The sequence below is a fragment of the Clavelina lepadiformis genome, chromosome 2 (genome assembly GCF_947623445.1).
Source record: "Clavelina lepadiformis chromosome 2, kaClaLepa1.1, whole genome shotgun sequence".
Lineage (NCBI taxonomy): Eukaryota > Metazoa > Chordata > Ascidiacea > Aplousobranchia > Clavelinidae > Clavelina > Clavelina lepadiformis.
Genome location: NC_135241.1, coordinates 7,882,971 through 7,901,387, shown reverse-complemented (window position 1 = coordinate 7,901,387; position 18,417 = coordinate 7,882,971). Strand labels below are relative to the sequence as shown.

Sequence of the window (18,417 nt, the reverse complement as noted above, 5' to 3'; positions counted from 1 at the left end):
GTACCAAGCACAAGAAAGTGAATATGTATTTACAAAACATTTAATAAATAACTGACAGTAAAAAATTGAAGCAAATAATATTATATTGTAGCAAAAAAATCAAGTCAGTATAATAATGCAAACAGAGCTGTGTTAGTTGTAAAAAAGTGTGAAGAGTAAATTTATTCAATGTACTGCTCAAGCATACACCTCTTCAGTAAGCAAATATGGTCCCAATCCACTAAAAACCAGGCCAAGAGATGCACGAGACACAGAATTTTGCAAAACCTAAATAAAGTAAGATCATATTGCAGACAAAACACCATGTTTAAAATTCAGCCTTACACAAATTTAAGAGAAAAACCTTTCTATTGCAAGCATATTCTGGTTGAGGCGATGTGCACACTTGACTGCATAAATTCATTTCATTGTAGTTCAAAGCAGTTGTGTTTTGATTGCTGCCCTTCCGAGCACATATGCAAGATGAACCCTTAAAGGAAATTGATAATAACTTAGATGCTAATTTGGCAATAATTAGAAGATAGTCACTTCAAATATTATTTACTTCAAACACTCAACAGGACTGTAACCTTAAGAAATACTTTTACAGTTGAGTGATCACAAAGCTGTTACGGAGACTACAGAGTGCACATGAATACCATTACAGTGTTGAATTAATCTTTACATTATAAGTGGTTCTTTTGAAATAAAACGACTTGAACTGAGGTACTTAATAAAACAAATCTCTATTGCGTACATTGGAGAAAGCATAGTTAAAGCCACTGTGGAAACACAATGAAGTACAATCAATGGATTTTATAAGAGTTGTATTTGTGTCTGGCAATTCCCAAAGTAGAAATAAATTGCTCTCCTCTTCACATGATATATACCCTTCAGCTACAGATTCAAAATTATAATACATGAAATGTTTACAAATACTAAAAAATACTATTATTATTAAGTCGTAAAGAACCACAAAAGTTTCTATTATATTTTAAAACTAGTAGCAAACTAATTTAATTATTACAACATCATTATAAATAAATAGGAATAAAGATAAAACAAAACTTACGGCACATATCTTCATAAAAAGTTGAATTGCCTAAAGATAATCCATGCAAGTAGATTGGTTCAGCACATAAGGCCCTTGCCTCATCTTGTACAACTGGAAGGTTGCTAATTACCCAATTTCGAAATTGTGCTGTACTACAGTTACAATTCCATTTGTTACCAGAGAGGTGTCTGCAAAAAAATTTTTGTCAGTATTTTGAGTTTCTGCTTTGTTTACCTTACTCTATGCATGATGATAAAATCACATGAAAAACTTAGATTTAATAGTTAAAGCTTACATTTTTGCAAGTGGCACTGTACCAAGGAATATATCACCTGGAAGTACACTCAACAAATTCCCATGAAGATCTCTGAAGCAAAAACAACAATATTATCTACAAATAACACTAAAAATATCTCATAAAATAATGATGTAAATGTCTAAACGTTTTCAAGTATATGTTTGATTAAATGCTTCTCTAAAAACTGTTCATTCACATACACTAGAACAAACAATAGTTACAGGGTCAACTTACAACTCTGACAACATTGACAAGTTAGAAAATGCACCTTGCTCAACCAAATCTATTTTATTTTTTGCCAAGTTTCTGAAAAGCACAAATGTTTTTTCCAATTAATCAATCTATCTATAGGCTACATCTTACCAATAAAATATACAACTAGCAGTCTAATATCTCACACATAATATAGCTGCTCCAAACCAGCAAACGAAGATGATGGAACTTTTGTGATATTGTTGGCATTCAAATATCTAAACACAGAAAAACTTTGCTTTCAATGTCTTGTGCAAAAATAATTATATACCATTACATCACAAAAAAATCAATATATGTTAACTGAATGATGTTGCTCTTTATCTACCTGTGTAGATAGATAAAGAGCAACATTAATTTTCTGCTATCATATACATACTATAAGCATAAAGCTTAAATACCTGTATATCTACATTTTAAATATACCTGATTTATATCAACTACATTTGTACCAACTACACACAGTACTATAGTATCAAGCAAAATTCTCTTTGTAAAAACATTATATTTGGTATAAATAGAATACAATCTTCATATACTGTACACTTGTGCACTAACCATAATAACTAAAAACCATATACACCATACGTTCATACAGCAAAATATTTTAATGATTGCACAAATACATACATAGCCTTAAAAAGTTATGCATTTAGATAAATAAACAAATGAAGCAGTGCAAATTTTTAACTAATTAACCACAAAGATTTTGCCTACAACATTAATTTTTAATTATAGTACTTAGGTATATACCAGTATTAGCATTAAAATTTGTGTCTACTCACACAACATTTGCTTATAGCTTGTGTTTGCTTTCACAACAAACAGATCGTAGTAAAAGAAAATTAGCAAAATGCTATCGAATCAAATGTCAAGTAGTGATACAGTTAATTATTTTTTTATGGTCTTGTCCAAAATTAGCACTATTCTTCACAATCACTGAACCTAACCAAACATCGTTAATGACCTGACCAAGGGCATCACCAGGCTATTGTAGTAGGCTAAGTAACGGTATGAAACCCGAGTCAAATAATGTATTTGAGTATAAGTATAAGTCGGACGTTCTATTTTTTACACTACTAAGCAATCGTTTAATAAAATGTTACTTACAAATATGAAACATTCAACGGCAGTGTTGTTGGTTCAGGAATTGTAAGAAGACCTGCTCCAGTGCAATTCACCTCACAAATAAAACTTGAACTCGGAAGATGATTACAGCTGCAAGAAGACGGACATGGAGAACATATTGCCTGAAGACATATATGGACAATTGTCGTTATATCAAAACAAACTAAAGAACTATAAATCAAAAAGTATATTTCACAGATTCTTTACCAAAACAGTTTAATTTCAATTTTTATACCTGGCTGAAAGATAACCATCCAAAAAGAATCAAAATAAACAAAATCCATTTAAAGATATGTGTAATCTGCATTTTCCATTCCAGTAATCATCAACAACAATTTCAAACTTCACATGTAATCACTAATTGATCTCAACTGTAATCAATCAATCAAGTTACTCATATATATAATCAGTTTGTAGTAGCTACTATATACTGTCTGTACAACAGGCCCTTTCCAACCTAAAATGTCAATCCATTTAGATTATATTTTAAATTACAATTATTTTTGTCACAATACTGTAAAGACTTTGCTCAGGTAAGTAACATATGAATTCGTTCACGCGACAAAGAAAAAATTTTGAACATAGCCTATGTTGTCTAGTTTTTATTTTACAGCGGTTTGAATCCTAAGCACTGGGCTTGTTTAATATGACGCATGGATACGTGGTAAGCGAAGTATGAGACGCAAAAGGCTTAAGAGTTTGCGTGGTATCTGCGCCACTTGTGAATGAAGTAATTCAGTCTGGACTAACTTTTTATAGTTGATTAATTTCTACTTTGCTTGACATACAAAACAGAATTTGCCTATGTAACGCGCTGTATACAACAATAGGCCTAGAGTACGTCATAGGCTAGTCAACGTTACTGCTGATAAAGGTTATTGGACAATACTAGGAAATACTCCAAACATAGCGGTAGGTAGTGCCGACTTGTTCAAACCCTTGCACACTGGCTTGGTATTGTCATAGGAATGTAAACCCCTTGGGCTAAAATCTAGATCTGGCCTTGATGGCGCTAATGCGCTTGTTTTTTATATTATTTCTTGTTTAAGCTGTGAATCCTATCATTTTCTATAAGCTAACCTGTATATAACATGTAAAAACAGCATGTTTTACCGAAAAAAAAATAATTAACCAAAAGTTTTACATTTAAGTATTATTATATACGCAAGAGGTGGAAGGAAACTTTTCCCAAGATTGATCAGAGTCAAAACCGATGTTCAATTAGGGGTTTCCCCTTTATAGTAAAGAAGTTTATCAAATTTGAGATAGTTTGATTTAAAAGCTAAAATGGTGACACCCCGAGAAGGCAGGCAACGTTTTGGTCAATTGTTGGCGTTAAAGCAGTAACGAAAAAGATGTAATGAGTAATGCAACGATAATTACTCTTTGTACATTTTACCTATTAAAAGACAGGTCTAGTATACAAGTGCACAACCACAGGATACCTTTGTATACTAGACCCCAGCTACTCAAATACAGTGAGACCTCGTTAATCCGGACCACTTCGTTTCGTCAAAAATGTCGGTTTAGCGGGGTATCCGGATTATCAGAAAATAAAAATATCAATCAATCTTGCAAATGCAGTACTGTGTTCAAAACGCAGTATGCACCTTACTCCAATTCTAAGTAACGAGTTTCTGGCTTGACAGCAACTAAAATAAAATTATAATTTTTGTATGATCCGACCCAGTGTCGGATCATATCGAACCCCAGAACCACCGTATTAAAGACGAATGCTCTAAGCCAGAAGTGACGAACATGCTGCCGCAAATCGGTTTGACAACCGCTCTTGCATGGCGAAGCATTCCGGCGGGACCAGCAGTCTTCAACTTTCTTTGACCTGTTTCTAATCTTTGCGTAATGCGATATCAAAAGCTGATAGCACGATTGAGTTGCAGCAGTATGTCTTCAATAGATTGTCGCACTCAACCGATGTACTGTAGATGGTGGCTCTGATGAAGGCATACTGAATAGCACAGCTAAATTTTTTTACAAAGCGCAATGCTGTACAGTACTGTACTTTTGAATCAATAAAGACCGCAACGTTATTATGCGTAGATAATCGGCTATTGTTTCGTCAACTAACTACATACTGTACTGTATTAGGACAATCGTGAATCATTTTCGCTTAACCGTTAATAATCCGGTTTATCGGATTTTATTGCTATTGATTTAGCACATTTGTTCCAAAACTTTTGTGTCGGAGTCGGACAGCGGGGTTTCCGGATTAAAGGGGTAAAATGCATAGGAAGAAATCCGTTCCCGGCAGTTTTGTGTCGTATAGCGGGAATTCCGGTTCATCGGGGTCCGGATTAACGAGGTCTCACTGTAGTATAGTCATCTCGTTGTGCACTCTTATACAAGACCTGGTCTAGTACCAAACAGTGAACCCCTGCCAAATATTGACCCGTCTTTATAACATAATAAATTCATTGGCTGATAAAGGATGGACTCAGCAAAAAGCTCCGTGAGCTTAATTCATAAAATTCGTAAGGACCAAGAACGTCTCACACATATTGTTTTATTAAAATACTGTGTTTATAATTGTTATGTATTTAAAACAATTTCTTGAAATTTTTAGCATGACACGGGTTAATATCTATCGCTTACTTCAATTCCCTGCTGTTCCTTTTTGCGAAAGGAGACAAAATAGTTGAATATATTTTGGCAAGTCCTGGCTTGGTCAATACAGTCAACTTACGGTACACAAGAATAATTCATAAGTTATAAGTCCAAGTACTCTGGTTTTTTTCACCAGTACAGTAACGAAATCTAGTGTAGAAATGCACAACCAAATGACATCACAATTTTATTAATATGGGTCTAGTATAGAAATGCATCTTAACGTAGTTGTGCACTAGGCCCCACAACTGTTAGTTTTAGTTTAGTTAGTTTTATAATAACCACAATTAAGTCGCAGAACCAAATGTAAACATAGGTGATTATGTTTCAGGAAAACATTTTTGTGAAAAAATAGTGACAATTAATTTCAATTAAATTTCTGCTTTCATGCAACGCCCAATATAGTCAATCCATAGGTCTATACCTCACTTTATGTTGACAGTCTTACCCCCATACACTCATGAGTCATCATGATCATGATACTAGTAGATCAGAATGTTGGACGTTGGTCTTATCAAGTCCACGTGCTTGAACATTCAACAAGCTTTAGATAGAAAAAATCTGTTTCTCACACACTTAGCAAACTCAAACTCTGGCTTCATCAATACTTGTGTTGTTATAAATAATATGACTTATGCTTAGCCTTTTTAAGTATAAGTAGTCATGGTTAGTAATGATATAATTTATGGATCTGTGCTGCTGCTTTCCATTTTAGTGGGTCTTCCACTGCGAAATCTTACATCTTCGAAAGTTAAGCAGGTGTACTTTTCTTATTTTTAACACCATCATTTATTGTGATATTTAAGCTTCAATGTTTGCTTAAAGCTCACTACTTAGGTGCATGATACACTTTAGAGAAGTGAAGTTTTCTGAATCTTTAGATCCTTTTTACAATTTAAACTAATGATTGTTATTACAGCTGGTTACTGCTGGCATTGGATTAGCAATTGCATTGCCATTATGTCAGTGTGACATTTTACACTCAATAGTAACTTTTGTTGGAAATATTTTAATTATCAAATTTAGTAGAAGGTAAGATATGACACCTTGGGTTAATTTCTTATTTGCATTTGTTATAAGACCAATGTTTACTAAAATCATGTCCTGTTTTAATTTGTTTCAGATACACTGCCATTTTATCTTTTGCATGGTGTTTCTTGTATTTGTTATTTTTTCGATGTTGCACATTTTTCATGCTTCCCAAACCCTCTCCTCTCGCCAATGCTATTCAACTTCTTCTTACTCTAAAAGTGAGTATATGTATGTTTTCATTTTCAGTATTGTTCTGATTAATGGAAACGCTGCGTAAAAAATGTACTGTAATTTCCTGTACAATTTTTTATTAAAGGTTTGTAAAAATTTACACAGGATTTAATAATTATTTTTGGATGGTGGTGTGACAGGTGCAAGGTGATGCTAAAAATGCCTTCTTTACAAACACTCTCAAAGATTTTTTGATTATGAAGGTTTAGAGCAGAGGTCTGGAACCTATGGCTCGCGAGCCAGATGTGGTTCTGTTGTTGGCGGCATCTGGCTTGCAGATAAATCTAAGCTGACATTTCATAACACGATTGTTACGAATAAAACTTTTTCTGTTATTTGCAGTTCTGTAATTCCTGTACCATGCAGCACCAGCAATCACATTAACAGTAAGAAGCATGTTATTAAAGAGTAAATTCTGACATTTACCGTTGTCTAAAATTGTTGGTTTTGCTTAAAAATGCACACCTTAGTTGCATTAAGTGTTGAAAAATATTATATGGCTCTCACAGAAATACAATTAAAAATATGTCGCTTTCATGGCTTAGACAAAAAGGTTCCCGGCCCCTGGTTTAGAGTCTCTTGAAGGAAATGACGAACTCTAAACGCTCCATAGTAGTCATTAAAAAGAAATTCATTCGAGAGATGTAAAAATCATTTCTGAGCGAAGAAGGCATTTATCAGTAAGACCTTGCCCCTGCTATGCTTAAAAAAATGTGAAATTTTTCCTAAAGTTTTTAAGTGAACCCAGATTTAACCAGATTTCAATGCGATTGATAAAAAGCGGTTTATAATCAAAGCACGCTTGCTAAAGAGTGATTGTACTCCAGAAAGGATGCTTATAAAGGCAATAATTGAGATGTACTATAGCAGGGATGGCCAACCAGCCAGAGACTAAGAGCCTCACTTCTTACTGTGTTAACTGCAATGAGCCACATCATACGCATTATGATTTATGACGATTTTTCTTATACGTCATAATACTGCATCAGATATTGTTTCTGTTGCATCATGTTTATTCTGGGTCGAAATCTGATGTAATCAGTTATTATTTAGCAAATATCAATTGAACATTAGCCAGTAGAGATTACTTTTCTGTTTATCTGCCTAAAATGGGTAAAATATGCTCTCTTTCGGAGGTTCGATATGAACGAAAGAGCCGCATAATACCGGGCAAAGAGCCGCATGCGGCTCGCGAACCGCGGGTTGGCCAGACCTGTACTATAGTATGTAGACCTAGAAATTGCTGAAAAGTGCAAAAAGTTGGTAGAATCAATGCCAAATCGAGTTTGCAACCTGCTAAAGAAGGAGGGCATAATAAATTTTGTTTAAATTGTTGCAAATATTCATTTAATAATTAAACTGCAAAATAACCCTTTTTATGCAGCGCTATAATTAATTCAAACAACAGAGTACTTTTTATACCATTATCTGAATAAAAAAAGTTAGTTAAAAGCAAAGCTAAAGAAATTTTTTTTTTTTTGAAAATAAAGAACAAAGTAATTTTTCTTGTTAATCTTTCTTACACTGATTTGCAAATATATCGCACTTGCAGTTTAAAGTTTTACCACAAGTTTGTTTGAAAATTACCGATACTTTGTATGTTTCCAGCTTGAAGTAATGCAGATCAGTTATTAACTCCCCCAAAAAAAACATTTTTATAACCGTTTGCTTATTAATCTCTTAGCAACATTCCTCCAGAGTCACATATATGATTTAATTAATTTATTATTATATATATATAATTAATTTGATATATTTGGTTTAATTCAAAATGTAATGACAGTTTGTTTACGATACAAGGAAAGACTGATTCAATTTTCTGGTTGATAAGCCCACTGAAATGTCGCTGGCTTTATCCGCCTAATTTTTCTTGCGATGAAAAAGAAGGAAAAACCCTACCCTCCGAGAATAATAAGAAAGATTTTTGACAAAATTGCTAAATGTTTGTATAACTTGTTAACTTGTAATGTCTGACTATTGAAGGCAGGCTTTGTCCTGTGATTGATTGAAAGGATTAAAACATTTTTACACCAGAAAATGTTAAACTTATTACCAGATTTTAGTTTTTTGGTTATTACTTACAGCAATTAGAAAACTAGAACACTTATCAGTGTCACTTCTTTCCATCAAATATAACACAGTAAATTGGCATTGTTACAGGCCATATTTGCTCTTGAATATACACCACGCTTATTCACACAATATTAGTTATGGTTTGTATTACATTTTGTAATTGTAAGCTTAGGTGTAAGCTACCAAGGCTGATGTTAAAACTAAAAAGTTAGCTAATTGTTCTTAATAAGCTGAGCAAATAAAACAAGAGGCTAGGACAACCGCGCTGTCAAACTACCTAGAACGACCAAGTGCGTCAATTGACGCATAATACACATAAAATACAATTCGTTCATTTATTTAGTGAGAAAAACATCCTTGAAGTGAAAATGGCATTAAACGGCATTCGTTGTTCGTATGTTTTATATAACATAACTGTTGCTTTTAGCTGGTGAGTGTTGCTATCGAGATAAGCGACCTGAGAAGAGCAAAGGCAGGAAAAGTGAATAAAATTGAAGGAAAATTTCAACTTCAGCTGGAATATGAACCAACAGTTTTAGACATGTTTTGTTTCACTTACTGCTATGCGGGATTATTCACAGGTGTGCCTATAAGAAGTATCTTTTCCAATAATTATGCAGTTAGAAAATATGCTGTCATATAAAATTTATTTGTTTCAATTTTCTGTTTTCGTGTTTAGGACCGTTCTTTAAATACAGAACTTACTATGACTACTTAAAGATGGACCGGAGCAGCTTGGACCAAGTTCCGTGGAAGAATGAAATACTTTCAAGGCTGAAGCAAATAGCAATATGTGCTATCTTATTTATTGCCGCTTCTTATATTGTTGATGTTAATTACCCTAAAAATGATGAATTTTATTCCCGACCTTTGTGGTATAGGTAATATTTTCATTGAGTACCATTTATTACCTATTACGCAATGCTATATTTTCCTTTCCCCTTTGAAAAATGATATTTTTTGAATTATCTAGTTCAGAGGTCGGGAACCTATGGCTCGCGAGCAAGATATGGCTCTTTTGATGACGGCATCTGGCTCGCAGATAAATCTAAGCTGGCATTTCTTAGCACAATTGTTACGAATAAAACTTTTCTGTTATTTGTAGTTTTGTAATTTCTGTACCATGCAGCACCAGAAATCGCATTAACAGTAATTAGCATGTTATTAAAGAGTAAATTCAGACATTTACCGTTGTCTAAAATAGTTGGTTTTGCTTAAAAATGCACACGTTAGTTGCATTAAGTGTTGAAAAATATTATATGGCTCTAACGGAAATAAAAATTAACAATATGTGGCTTTCATGGCTCTTTCGCCAAAAAGGTTCCCGACCCCTGATCTAGTTAATAAGAATATTTTCATAATGATGCTGTTTTTATTTTTCTATAGGATTTGGTATATGGTTCCTGTGTTTTTCATTGGCCGTATGAGATTTTACTCAGCTTGGTTATTGGCTGAATGTGCATTTGTTACTCTGTCATTGGGTGCCTACCCACGCCTATCAGCTCCTAGACCTGGTCATGGACCTACTGTTAAAACTGAAGATAACAAGTATGTCGTCTAATGAAGTTAGATCTTGGTTTGTAGCAATTGCAGGCCGTCTTCAGTTGTATTTTATTCTGTAGAGATTATGTATTTGAAACAATCCGCAACATTGATCCATATAATTGTGATTTTTCTCCCACTGTGAGGCTGGGTATGAGACACTGGAATATGGGTGTGCAATGGTGGCTGGCAAACTATGTGCACAAAAGGTGGCCAGCCAGTTTGAAGGGTTGCAGGTATACTAGCTTCTTAACAGTTTTAGTTAAAAGCTCAGTAAACTTTAAAGTATCAGTTTGACAATATTTTTCCTAGGGTTGCTGCTGTTATGGCAGTGAGTGCATTTTGGCATGGCATAGATCCTGGTTTCTTTGCTGCTTTCCTTACTATGCCTTTTGTGATGGCAGCTGAGGATTTGTTGGCCAGCTTAATAAAAAAGCAAATTTCTTCAGAGTTGCATAATGCCTATGATTGGTAAATATTATTTTGTAGTTAATTTACAAGGAAGGATTTAAGGCTGTTGCAATCAACCATATTCTTCAAAGTTTTGTTTTTTGTAAAAAGTTGTTGAAATAATGCAGGTGCAACTGGTTTGCAAAGATGCGGTCTTTTGAATACATGTACATGGCATTTGCACTTTTAACGTTGGATGATACATACAGGTTTGTTATATTTTTCAGTTAACATAATTAAATTACACATTTTTCTAAATAATTTATTATCTAGTAATAAATTTGACTTTTGATTATATAATATTGTTGGTTAAATTACATTTACAAATTACAACTAAATACTCACAATTTTCAGATATTGGAGATCTACTTACTTTTGGCTACACTTCATATCTTTTTTCTTGATCGTCAGTTGCTTAATTGTAAAGAATGCTTTAAGCTTACTACGTCGTAATAGCAAACCAATGAAGGGAAAATCGGACTAAACAATTTTGTAGGAATTGTTTTATGCAGTTGTGCCATCAATGTACATGTACTTGTATAATTAGGATTTATTTATTCTATAATCTTTATTTTGTATTTGTATGGAAGTTATAGGAATAACGAATCATCAAGAACCAAATCTCATAAGTTCTAAATCCAAGATTTTTAACTCTGGAATCCATTTTTCTTTAAATCTATTCTTTTCTTTAAATAAATGCTATAACTTTGAAGAGATTAACATGTTTTTAGTACAAGTGAAATGCATAACACCATGACCTGTGCAAGCCTGTAAACACCTAACAAGCATTGCAAGCCTGTGAATTTATTGTGTCAACAATGATTGATTGCTGCGCAATATCATGAAAGTGACTACCAGATTTAAATTACTCAGTCCTGTGTTATAAATTTCAAAGCTGCCCTGCTTGGCTAAAATTGTAACTATTATTACTTAGTATTACGCTCACAAATGTCATAATTTTATTGTGTGCATGAAAGTAACAATAATAGCTAAATATCAAGTTCAAACATCTGATTTTAAAACTTGAATTTTTTGGCTTTAAAAATTTTTTTAAATAGTTTTTGAGATTCTAGATTTTGAAATAACTTTTCCCCAATTTAGTAAAGTTATATTTAAGACACCTTCCGGATATTATTCTGTATTTTTAGTTTAAATTAATTTTAATAAGATACTTTGTTTCTGCTGTGTTTCACATTTGTAAATTGAAGTTTATGAGGGTAAAATGAAGATGCTTATAGTGATCAAAATGCAATTTTTACACTGATATATGTTGATTTTTGAAATTTTATTTCACATTTTTGACGTGAAAATGCAGTTAGAAAATGCTTTATGTTTACTTTAATCTTCTTTTTATATTCCATGATCGTACATTAAAAATGCTGTCTTCTGATAGTGAAGAAACTATGTCAGACTCAAATAGAGTTGTACAAATGCTTGTCAGTTTTGTTAATACTATTTCTATTCTGCCACATTGTAACTCGCGCCATTTCATTTCGACAATTTCTTGACATTATGCTCTAGTTTGAAATGTTATTTCTGATTTTTCAGCAATGGTTAGGTTTTAATGTCTGTTTTTTTTCTATATTGTTTACTGATTTATTTTGGAAAGTGCAGCATTGCCAACTTCTCAGAGGCAGGTTATGCTCTTTGCAATCATTATTCGCAGGACAAAGAAAGATATTGTGTAAACTGATGTTTAAAGGTTTGCACAACAGGTTATTGCCACAATGTACAGTGTAATGAAATGTGGGGTGAAGTTACAACCTAGATGCTTAGTTGTGACTTATGTAGAAATGGCGACCAAAAAACTTCGATGTCGACAAATGCCATTGAGAAACTTTAAAGAAACATCAAGTATTTGAAATATTTTCCAATTTTTGTATGTAATTACGTGCATAAACATTGTACAGTATATTAAAATTTTAATTCCTACAGAAATAGTAATGACATTTACTTAAACTCATGGAAAATAAATTTCAATGCAGATATTTCACAATATGCAGAGGAACTTAAGAAAAATCAGCGCCATAGAACCTTGCTTAGTGATATTTCTCAACTTCAATTAGAAAAAATGCTTCTGGTTGTACAGGGACACATGAAAGGTGAATTATGCCATACCTCTGGGCTCTGGTGCAAAGTTAACATATTACTGTTTAGTTTGTATTGGTAACTGGTATTAACATCAAACCTTTAAATTCACCATATCTGTTAAGATCTGGAGGTAACCATAAGGAATTGAATTGGTATGAATGCATTAAAGACAAAAATGACGCTAGGGATTAAAAAAAAACGAGCCCAGTTACTAAGACGATAAAAAGCTGGGTAATTGAGTTAATTTCAGTTTTCAAAATACCTAGTAAATCATAATTACAAACCGTACTTCTTCCAACTTCTTCCAGTTCTTAGCGACAAAAAGAATTATTTATAATTAAAAATAAGGCCTTGACAAAACCCATGATTTGTCACAATTAGCCCATGCAATCCCGTGCAAGAATCCATAGCAAAGTTGGTAAAACGAACTGCGGGTAAACTATATCCTTGCGTACGGTTTTAAGATTATTTTATTCGGTTAGCGTTATATTGTAAGGGGTTAAAAATGATACGGATCACCATGCCACAGTAGACTGAATAATACTGTAGTGTAAATAACTAAATATACACCTCGGCTTATGTGCAGGTTTGTCTTTGGAGGAATCTGTAGAGCAAGCAGAATCCGATTTAACTATTGATCCCGACAAAGATTTGAACAAACTCGAAACGGAACAGGTTCGTTTTAACAAAGTTGAGTTCAATGTTCAATAGAGTCATAATAATGTTTTGCCATAACACACCGAATTTTGCATTTACTGTTGTAGGTGGATAAGGCCAAAAGGATAATGGATGAAACCTTCAACCAGCACAGAATCAAGGCCGATGACCCTGAATTTGAATACAACGTAGAGGTTCGTAGTTTTGCTAACTGTTAATAATAGCTGTACCACAAATCCACCACGCTGTCGTCCCAACTGTTCTTCGATTACGTCATAGGTGGAATTCCAGCAACCAATCGAATCTTCTGGTTGGGATTCTGATGATGAATTTTGATATCAAGTAATGCTGCTTCCACTCTTTTCACCCAGCAATAGAGAATTTCGTTTGTAGTAAAAACGTTGTGGTTGTTTGTTGTTTAACTGTTTTGTACCGTAATTACCGTTTCCACCACTGTGCATGATTTTAGAGGATATTACTTGCTTCTGTATTTTTTTTCATTCAAATAAATTGACTTTATGCTGCAGGCAAGTTTAATTCATTTTTTTGTTCAGTCCAGTCTATTTATTTGTCCACCATTTATCTTATTTAATTAATTGTAATTGCGCATCTGGTAATCACCTGATTCTTCAGTTGCGTCCATGCCTCTAACAACTTGTCGTTTGTTGGCCTGTCTTTGGGCCATCCCTTGTGCTGACAAAGGCTTTCACCATTTGGTATCTTTTTAAGTTGCAAGTTACCTATACGCTCTCGTAGTATTCCTGTATACAAACATATATTTAACGTACGAATATAGTTATGCCTGAAGTGTATACAGCGGTAAATTCGCCTCATGCCACCATACCAATACGGCTTTTAAAATTCAAATTAAGTGTTTAATGAATACCTGTGAAAGTTACATCTTCCAAGTGAATTAAGTGCGTATCAACCGATGTGAAATAAAGGTCGCTGACAACATCCTTTGACATCACAAAACACCAACCAACGCATGACAAAGGATACCTATGTTAAAAGCTATCTGTTCTGTTGGTTGGTAATAATTAGTACAATACACTTAAGGCGCCTTATATGCTATAATTTTGCGATTTTCATGGTTTTGGTTCTACGTAATGGTTAAAAAAGTGTGTTAGTCCAATCAGAGGCCAGCGTGGCCAGTGTTTTTTTATTCAGTGCGGAGATTACCCTAGGAAGTGGCGCGTTAAAAACTTGCTGGTCGCATGTTTAGGTCAGCCTTAATTGTAGGTGAAGAAATAATAGCCTAAGGCATACAAAATTTTAGGTAGCCCCATGCGGGATTTTTCGATTAATTGCATTTTTAGTAATTTCACTTTATAATAAAATAAACAAAGAAATTAAGCCTTTTTATAGGCATACGGCGCCTTAATAATTCCAACTGTAGTTGGTTGAGTTTAAAATTAAGTGAATGAGAGGGTTGATGTAGGTTTTAATGAATAAGCTTACTTGCTTCCATTGTATTCTTTCACGTTCATTTCCCATTTTCCGTCTCGTCTGACCTGGGGCATGAACACTTTTGCACAATGTAATATTCTGTTTAGAAATGCACGAAAAAAAGTTTGAAAGACGGCTATGAAGAATATATACGTTACGGTGTTTATAATAATGTAAACAAGAAAGCGTACATATACATATACCAAAAGACAAATGTTCGTTTTTTTCAGTGACTTATTTTTGTGCATACTTTTATCACAGTTGAGGGATTGACTAAAACTGGATGAAATTGGATAGATATTTATGTTTGCATTGTTTTAATGTGCGTACCATTTATTTATACTGTATTTCAATGATATCCAAGATGTGGTGCAGCGCTGACAAAATCATTACACAAGCAACAGTATAGTAGCGATGTCATGTTAAGGTTATCATGTCTATAACCAATAATATAGGCCTAGTAGGCCCACTACCCAATAAATCTTTACCTTTTCAACTGATGCGCAAAAACATTTAGCGTCGTCATTTACCTGCGTTTCGCTTGGCTTGAAAGGTGTTTTACGATTTCTTTGATATCAACGAAAACATCGTCGTCCACATGCATAATAAAACGTGCGTTAGGACAGAAGTACGTGGCCCATTTCAGCTGACCTTTAAAAGATGTAATTCGTAATTCGTTTCCTTCACACCAATTGTAATTTAAAATACATTTGCGTCATTGTGGCCTGAATACAGCTACAGTTTATATGGTGCAGAGTTGTAAACAGGCCTTACATTGTTAACCCTAACCTGATAATTTATTTGAAGCCTGAATTCGACCCGAAATTTAATTTTGCTGAACGAATCAAACTCATCTTTTGTGCCATTGATTACCAGTCATTATTGATGTGATTATTTGACTGTTATCATTTTCTAAGTTGCGCGTTCCGCCCTCCGGGATGTTTTTAGCACTCTGTGCGCATTTGTGAAAAAGAAATTGAAATTACTATGCAAAGCTATCTTGGCTGTGGCAGAGTCGAGCCGAATCTGATATTGCTTGTTGCTATGAATTTCCTATACACAGAAGTATTACTATGCCGATCACGAACGGTTTCTTAAAACAACTCTTTGAAAATGTGTTCTAATCTAAGCAATATTCCTCTAGGGGTAAACGTAAACCACAATATACGTCATAGGCCAACTTGCATGTCTAGTTCAATGTAGCCAACTTGCCGTGAGGTTTATATCGGTGCGACGCCTTGTACGCTTTACAATGACCGAGTCACAAAATCAGTGAAATGTAATAAATTCAAAAAGGAGAACGAGATAAACCTCTAAAACCCAAACATGTGCAACAACGTTTGACAGTGCGGTATACGTCTTGTGGTAGCACCAGGCACAATCATACGATTTAAACTTCAACTTATTAAATGTAGTTTGTGTCATAAGTTAATTCAGAATTACCATCGAGCAACTGATTTTTATTTGCGTTATCAATATTTACCAGGTTAAGATTTCCCGTGATAAAAAAAAACGAGTAAAAAATATTGGTTTTTAAAATTTAATTAACAATCATCTAAACATCTCAGAAGGCTTCTATTTTGCAGCTTTAGACGGCAAACCTTTTAAAAAGCGCCACAGCTGCTCGATGTTTGGTATACAAAACACCTTATATTGACAATTTTTAAAATAACTTCAAAAAAAAGGCTACACGCTTTTGAAAAGTAGTAATGATACCTTGAGTTTTGATAGTTAAGTTTTTATACGTTTCATTGAAGTCTTCCTGGATTAGATCATTATACTTTTCAAATTCCTTGCGTAACTTATTATTTGACTGAGGATCTTTGGCTACAAGCAAAAAAAAAACATTAATCAAAGGTTAGGCCTATACGTAGGTTATATCAAAACCATGTTTGTTACTGTTAACTTTCAAATGCATAATTTCAGTGGAAAAATAATAAGACTTCATACAAACGGAATAACAAATTATTGAAGAACTCATATACCAACAAAAAACAAATATTGGACATATTTTCCAAATGGCTGGCGCACCGATGCCCAAGTCTGTCGTATCAATTCGCGTCGTTCAAATTCCCAACTAGCACTTGCAATGGTTACCAGCAGGAAAGGTGGTTCCTTTTCATCTTCACCACACGCTTTGTAAGGATTCAAAATCCATCTAATAATTAAGCGCAGATTTTAAAGCAAATATATTTCGTAATTCAATTTTAAATTTTTTAATTTGTGTACTTCCTTTTCTTTACCAAACATCCTCTTTTAGACTATAGCATTTATAAATATATTTTAGTTTATCATACATTATGCAAACTATCTTTACGAGGATGTTGCATTTACAGATGTTATCTTACTATCTCCGTTAATCTCTTCTATATCAGCATAAAATAACATTATAAACAGCACTCAATTATGAGAAGTTTTATTTATACTTATAGTTATGACTTGAAACTCCAGGTTTTTTCCGGAAAAATTTTTGTGGAATTACTGAATCTGATGACCGCTCAACTTTATACTTTGGTCTTTCAGGCAATGGATAAATTCCATCTTCATTAATATGCTTGTCTTGATTTTGAAAACTCAAGTTGATTGGCGGGCACTTTTCGTAACTATAAACCCATTGTTAAAAGTTAAGTTAAAGAATTAGTTACATACTTTTTAAAGTTATAACATACCCTTTGTAGCTGACATAGACAAGAAGTCCAATGCCCATTACCGCTGAAATTACGCATACTACTCGCAAGTGCCTCATTAGTGTTGCGCTTAGATTTTCTTGAAGTCAATTTTATATAGCAACCAAGCAATCCTCTTTTCATTTCAAATACTATCTCTTAATAGTGTTTAGCGCTTCACCAAGCATGACAATCTTTATATAGTTTAATACATCGCTTTGAAAGTTTTCAAATTATAGACCTTGCGTTAGTAAATTGCTGACTGAGTTACAATATCTGCTATTTATTGAATGTGATAGGTATTTACCAACACTTTGCATCCTATAAAGTATAGACTATAGACTATAGAGTATAAAGTATAGACGACGGATAAGAAAGAATTTGCTAAGCGTCAAGTTCTATTTTACGATAGTAATGTTTAGCCTGAGGCATATTGTGTTTTTAAATTGTTTTACAAAGCTGCGTAGGCCTACAAGAGATGACAAAACAAACCAATTTTCTCAGACTTTTATGGCACACTAATGTTCGTTTTACTTTTACTAGCCTACTCTGAAGACATTTACTACTTTATTTGCAAGTACGCATGTTACAGCTTACAAGCGAAGAGTAGGTCTAAGTGTTTGATTTGTCTCTGTTTTGTTTGTTTGATTTGTCTCTTTGTTTTATTTGTTTATTTTATTTGCAAATTTGTCTCTTTGTTTTATGATACTACATCCAACATTCACAATAAAAGCTTTGTACTTTTCATTGAACTAAACTTCCACAAAAACTTTTTGGAAAACACTAAACCGTTGCGTATAACATATCATTTTTAGTTCCTTTTCCAGTGTCGCTTCTAACACTTTTTCTCTGAACACAATGCGATAAAATCTATAGTAGGCTATTAAAGTAAA

The 18,417-nt window shown here is 33.6% G+C and overlaps 4 protein-coding genes across 6 annotated transcripts in view; 2 read left to right on the top strand and 2 right to left on the bottom strand.

Annotated features, from left to right (window-relative positions):
* LOC143445374 (polycystin-1-like) overlaps positions 1-3,103 on the bottom strand; it is a 42,954-nt gene extending 39,851 nt beyond the window's left edge. The window contains exons 1-9 of the mRNA XM_076944430.1: positions 2,947-3,103; positions 2,694-2,833; positions 1,730-1,801; positions 1,566-1,637; positions 1,329-1,400; positions 1,052-1,221; positions 737-876; positions 344-469; positions 190-267 (exon numbers count right to left, since the gene is read on the bottom strand). Coding sequence (XP_076800545.1) covers positions 190-267; positions 344-469; positions 737-876; positions 1,052-1,221; positions 1,329-1,400; positions 1,566-1,637; positions 1,730-1,801; positions 2,694-2,833; positions 2,947-3,018 — 942 coding nt within the window. The 5' untranslated portion in view covers positions 3,019-3,103. The remainder of the gene's footprint in view (positions 1-189; positions 268-343; positions 470-736; positions 877-1,051; positions 1,222-1,328; positions 1,401-1,565; positions 1,638-1,729; positions 1,802-2,693; positions 2,834-2,946) is intronic.
* A 2,870-nt stretch (positions 3,104-5,973) lies between these two features.
* LOC143445727 (membrane-bound acylglycerophosphatidylinositol O-acyltransferase mboat7-like) lies at positions 5,974-12,208 on the top strand. Its single transcript, XM_076945017.1, has 10 exons — positions 5,974-6,092; positions 6,253-6,365; positions 6,457-6,583; positions 9,097-9,250; positions 9,349-9,550; positions 10,056-10,217; positions 10,292-10,447; positions 10,524-10,682; positions 10,790-10,870; positions 11,016-12,208. Exons 1-10 carry the CDS (start codon positions 5,997-5,999, stop codon positions 11,143-11,145), a joined length of 1,380 nt encoding a protein of 459 aa, XP_076801132.1. The 5' UTR covers positions 5,974-5,996; the 3' UTR covers positions 11,146-12,208.
* A 27-nt stretch (positions 12,209-12,235) lies between these two features.
* On the top strand, positions 12,236-13,935 carry LOC143445729 (centrosomal protein of 19 kDa-like). Of its 2 annotated transcripts, XM_076945022.1 has the most exons (6): positions 12,236-12,376; positions 12,453-12,515; positions 12,647-12,763; positions 13,339-13,427; positions 13,517-13,603; positions 13,689-13,935. In XM_076945022.1, the coding sequence occupies exons 2-6, from the start codon at positions 12,455-12,457 to the stop codon at positions 13,743-13,745; spliced, it is 411 nt and encodes a 136-aa protein (XP_076801137.1). In that variant the 5' UTR covers positions 12,236-12,376; positions 12,453-12,454; the 3' UTR covers positions 13,746-13,935. The 2 variants fall into 2 exon arrangements, with proteins under 2 accessions (XP_076801137.1, XP_076801136.1); XM_076945021.1 differs by having other exon boundaries at positions 12,345-12,515.
* Positions 13,599-18,391, bottom strand: LOC143445728 (beta-1,3-galactosyltransferase 1-like). Of its 2 annotated transcripts, none has more exons than XM_076945018.1 (9): positions 17,528-18,391; positions 17,285-17,461; positions 16,844-17,016; positions 16,575-16,685; positions 15,389-15,509; positions 14,871-14,957; positions 14,296-14,411; positions 14,031-14,170; positions 13,599-13,728 (listed from the first exon to the last, which is right to left on the bottom strand). In XM_076945018.1, the coding sequence occupies exons 1-9, from the start codon at positions 17,602-17,604 to the stop codon at positions 13,678-13,680; spliced, it is 1,053 nt and encodes a 350-aa protein (XP_076801133.1). In that variant the 5' UTR covers positions 17,605-18,391; the 3' UTR covers positions 13,599-13,677. The 2 variants fall into 2 exon arrangements, with proteins under 2 accessions (XP_076801133.1, XP_076801135.1); XM_076945020.1 differs by having other exon boundaries at positions 13,726-13,862; positions 17,528-18,390.
* Between the last annotated feature and the right edge of the window lie 26 nt (positions 18,392-18,417).

Bases quoted from the DNA above. Each gene is read 5' to 3' on its own strand.
- LOC143445729 (XM_076945021.1), top strand. From the start codon at position 12,389: ATGTACAGTGTAATGAAATGTGGGGTGAAGTTACAACCTAGATGCTTA. The intron at 12,764-13,338 runs GTGAATTATGCC...GCTTATGTGCAG, and splicing joins TGTACAGGGACACATGAAAG to GTTTGTCTTTGGAGGAATCT. The intron at 13,428-13,516 runs GTTCGTTTTAAC...TTACTGTTGTAG, and splicing joins ACAAACTCGAAACGGAACAG to GTGGATAAGGCCAAAAGGAT.
- LOC143445727 (XM_076945017.1), top strand. From the start codon at position 5,997: ATGGTTAGTAATGATATAATTTATGGATCTGTGCTGCTGCTTTCCATT. The intron at 9,551-10,055 runs GTAATATTTTCA...ATTTTTCTATAG, and splicing joins TCCCGACCTTTGTGGTATAG to GATTTGGTATATGGTTCCTG. The intron at 10,448-10,523 runs GTATACTAGCTT...TATTTTTCCTAG, and splicing joins GCCAGTTTGAAGGGTTGCAG to GGTTGCTGCTGTTATGGCAG.
- LOC143445728 (XM_076945018.1), bottom strand. From the start codon at position 17,604: ATGAGGCACTTGCGAGTAGTATGCGTAATTTCAGCGGTAATGGGCATT. The intron at 17,462-17,527 runs GTATGTTATAAC...ATGGGTTTATAG, and splicing joins GTCTATGTCAGCTACAAAGG to TTACGAAAAGTGCCCGCCAA. The intron at 14,412-14,870 runs GTAAGCTTATTC...CTTTTAACATAG, and splicing joins AAAGAATACAATGGAAGCAA to GTATCCTTTGTCATGCGTTG.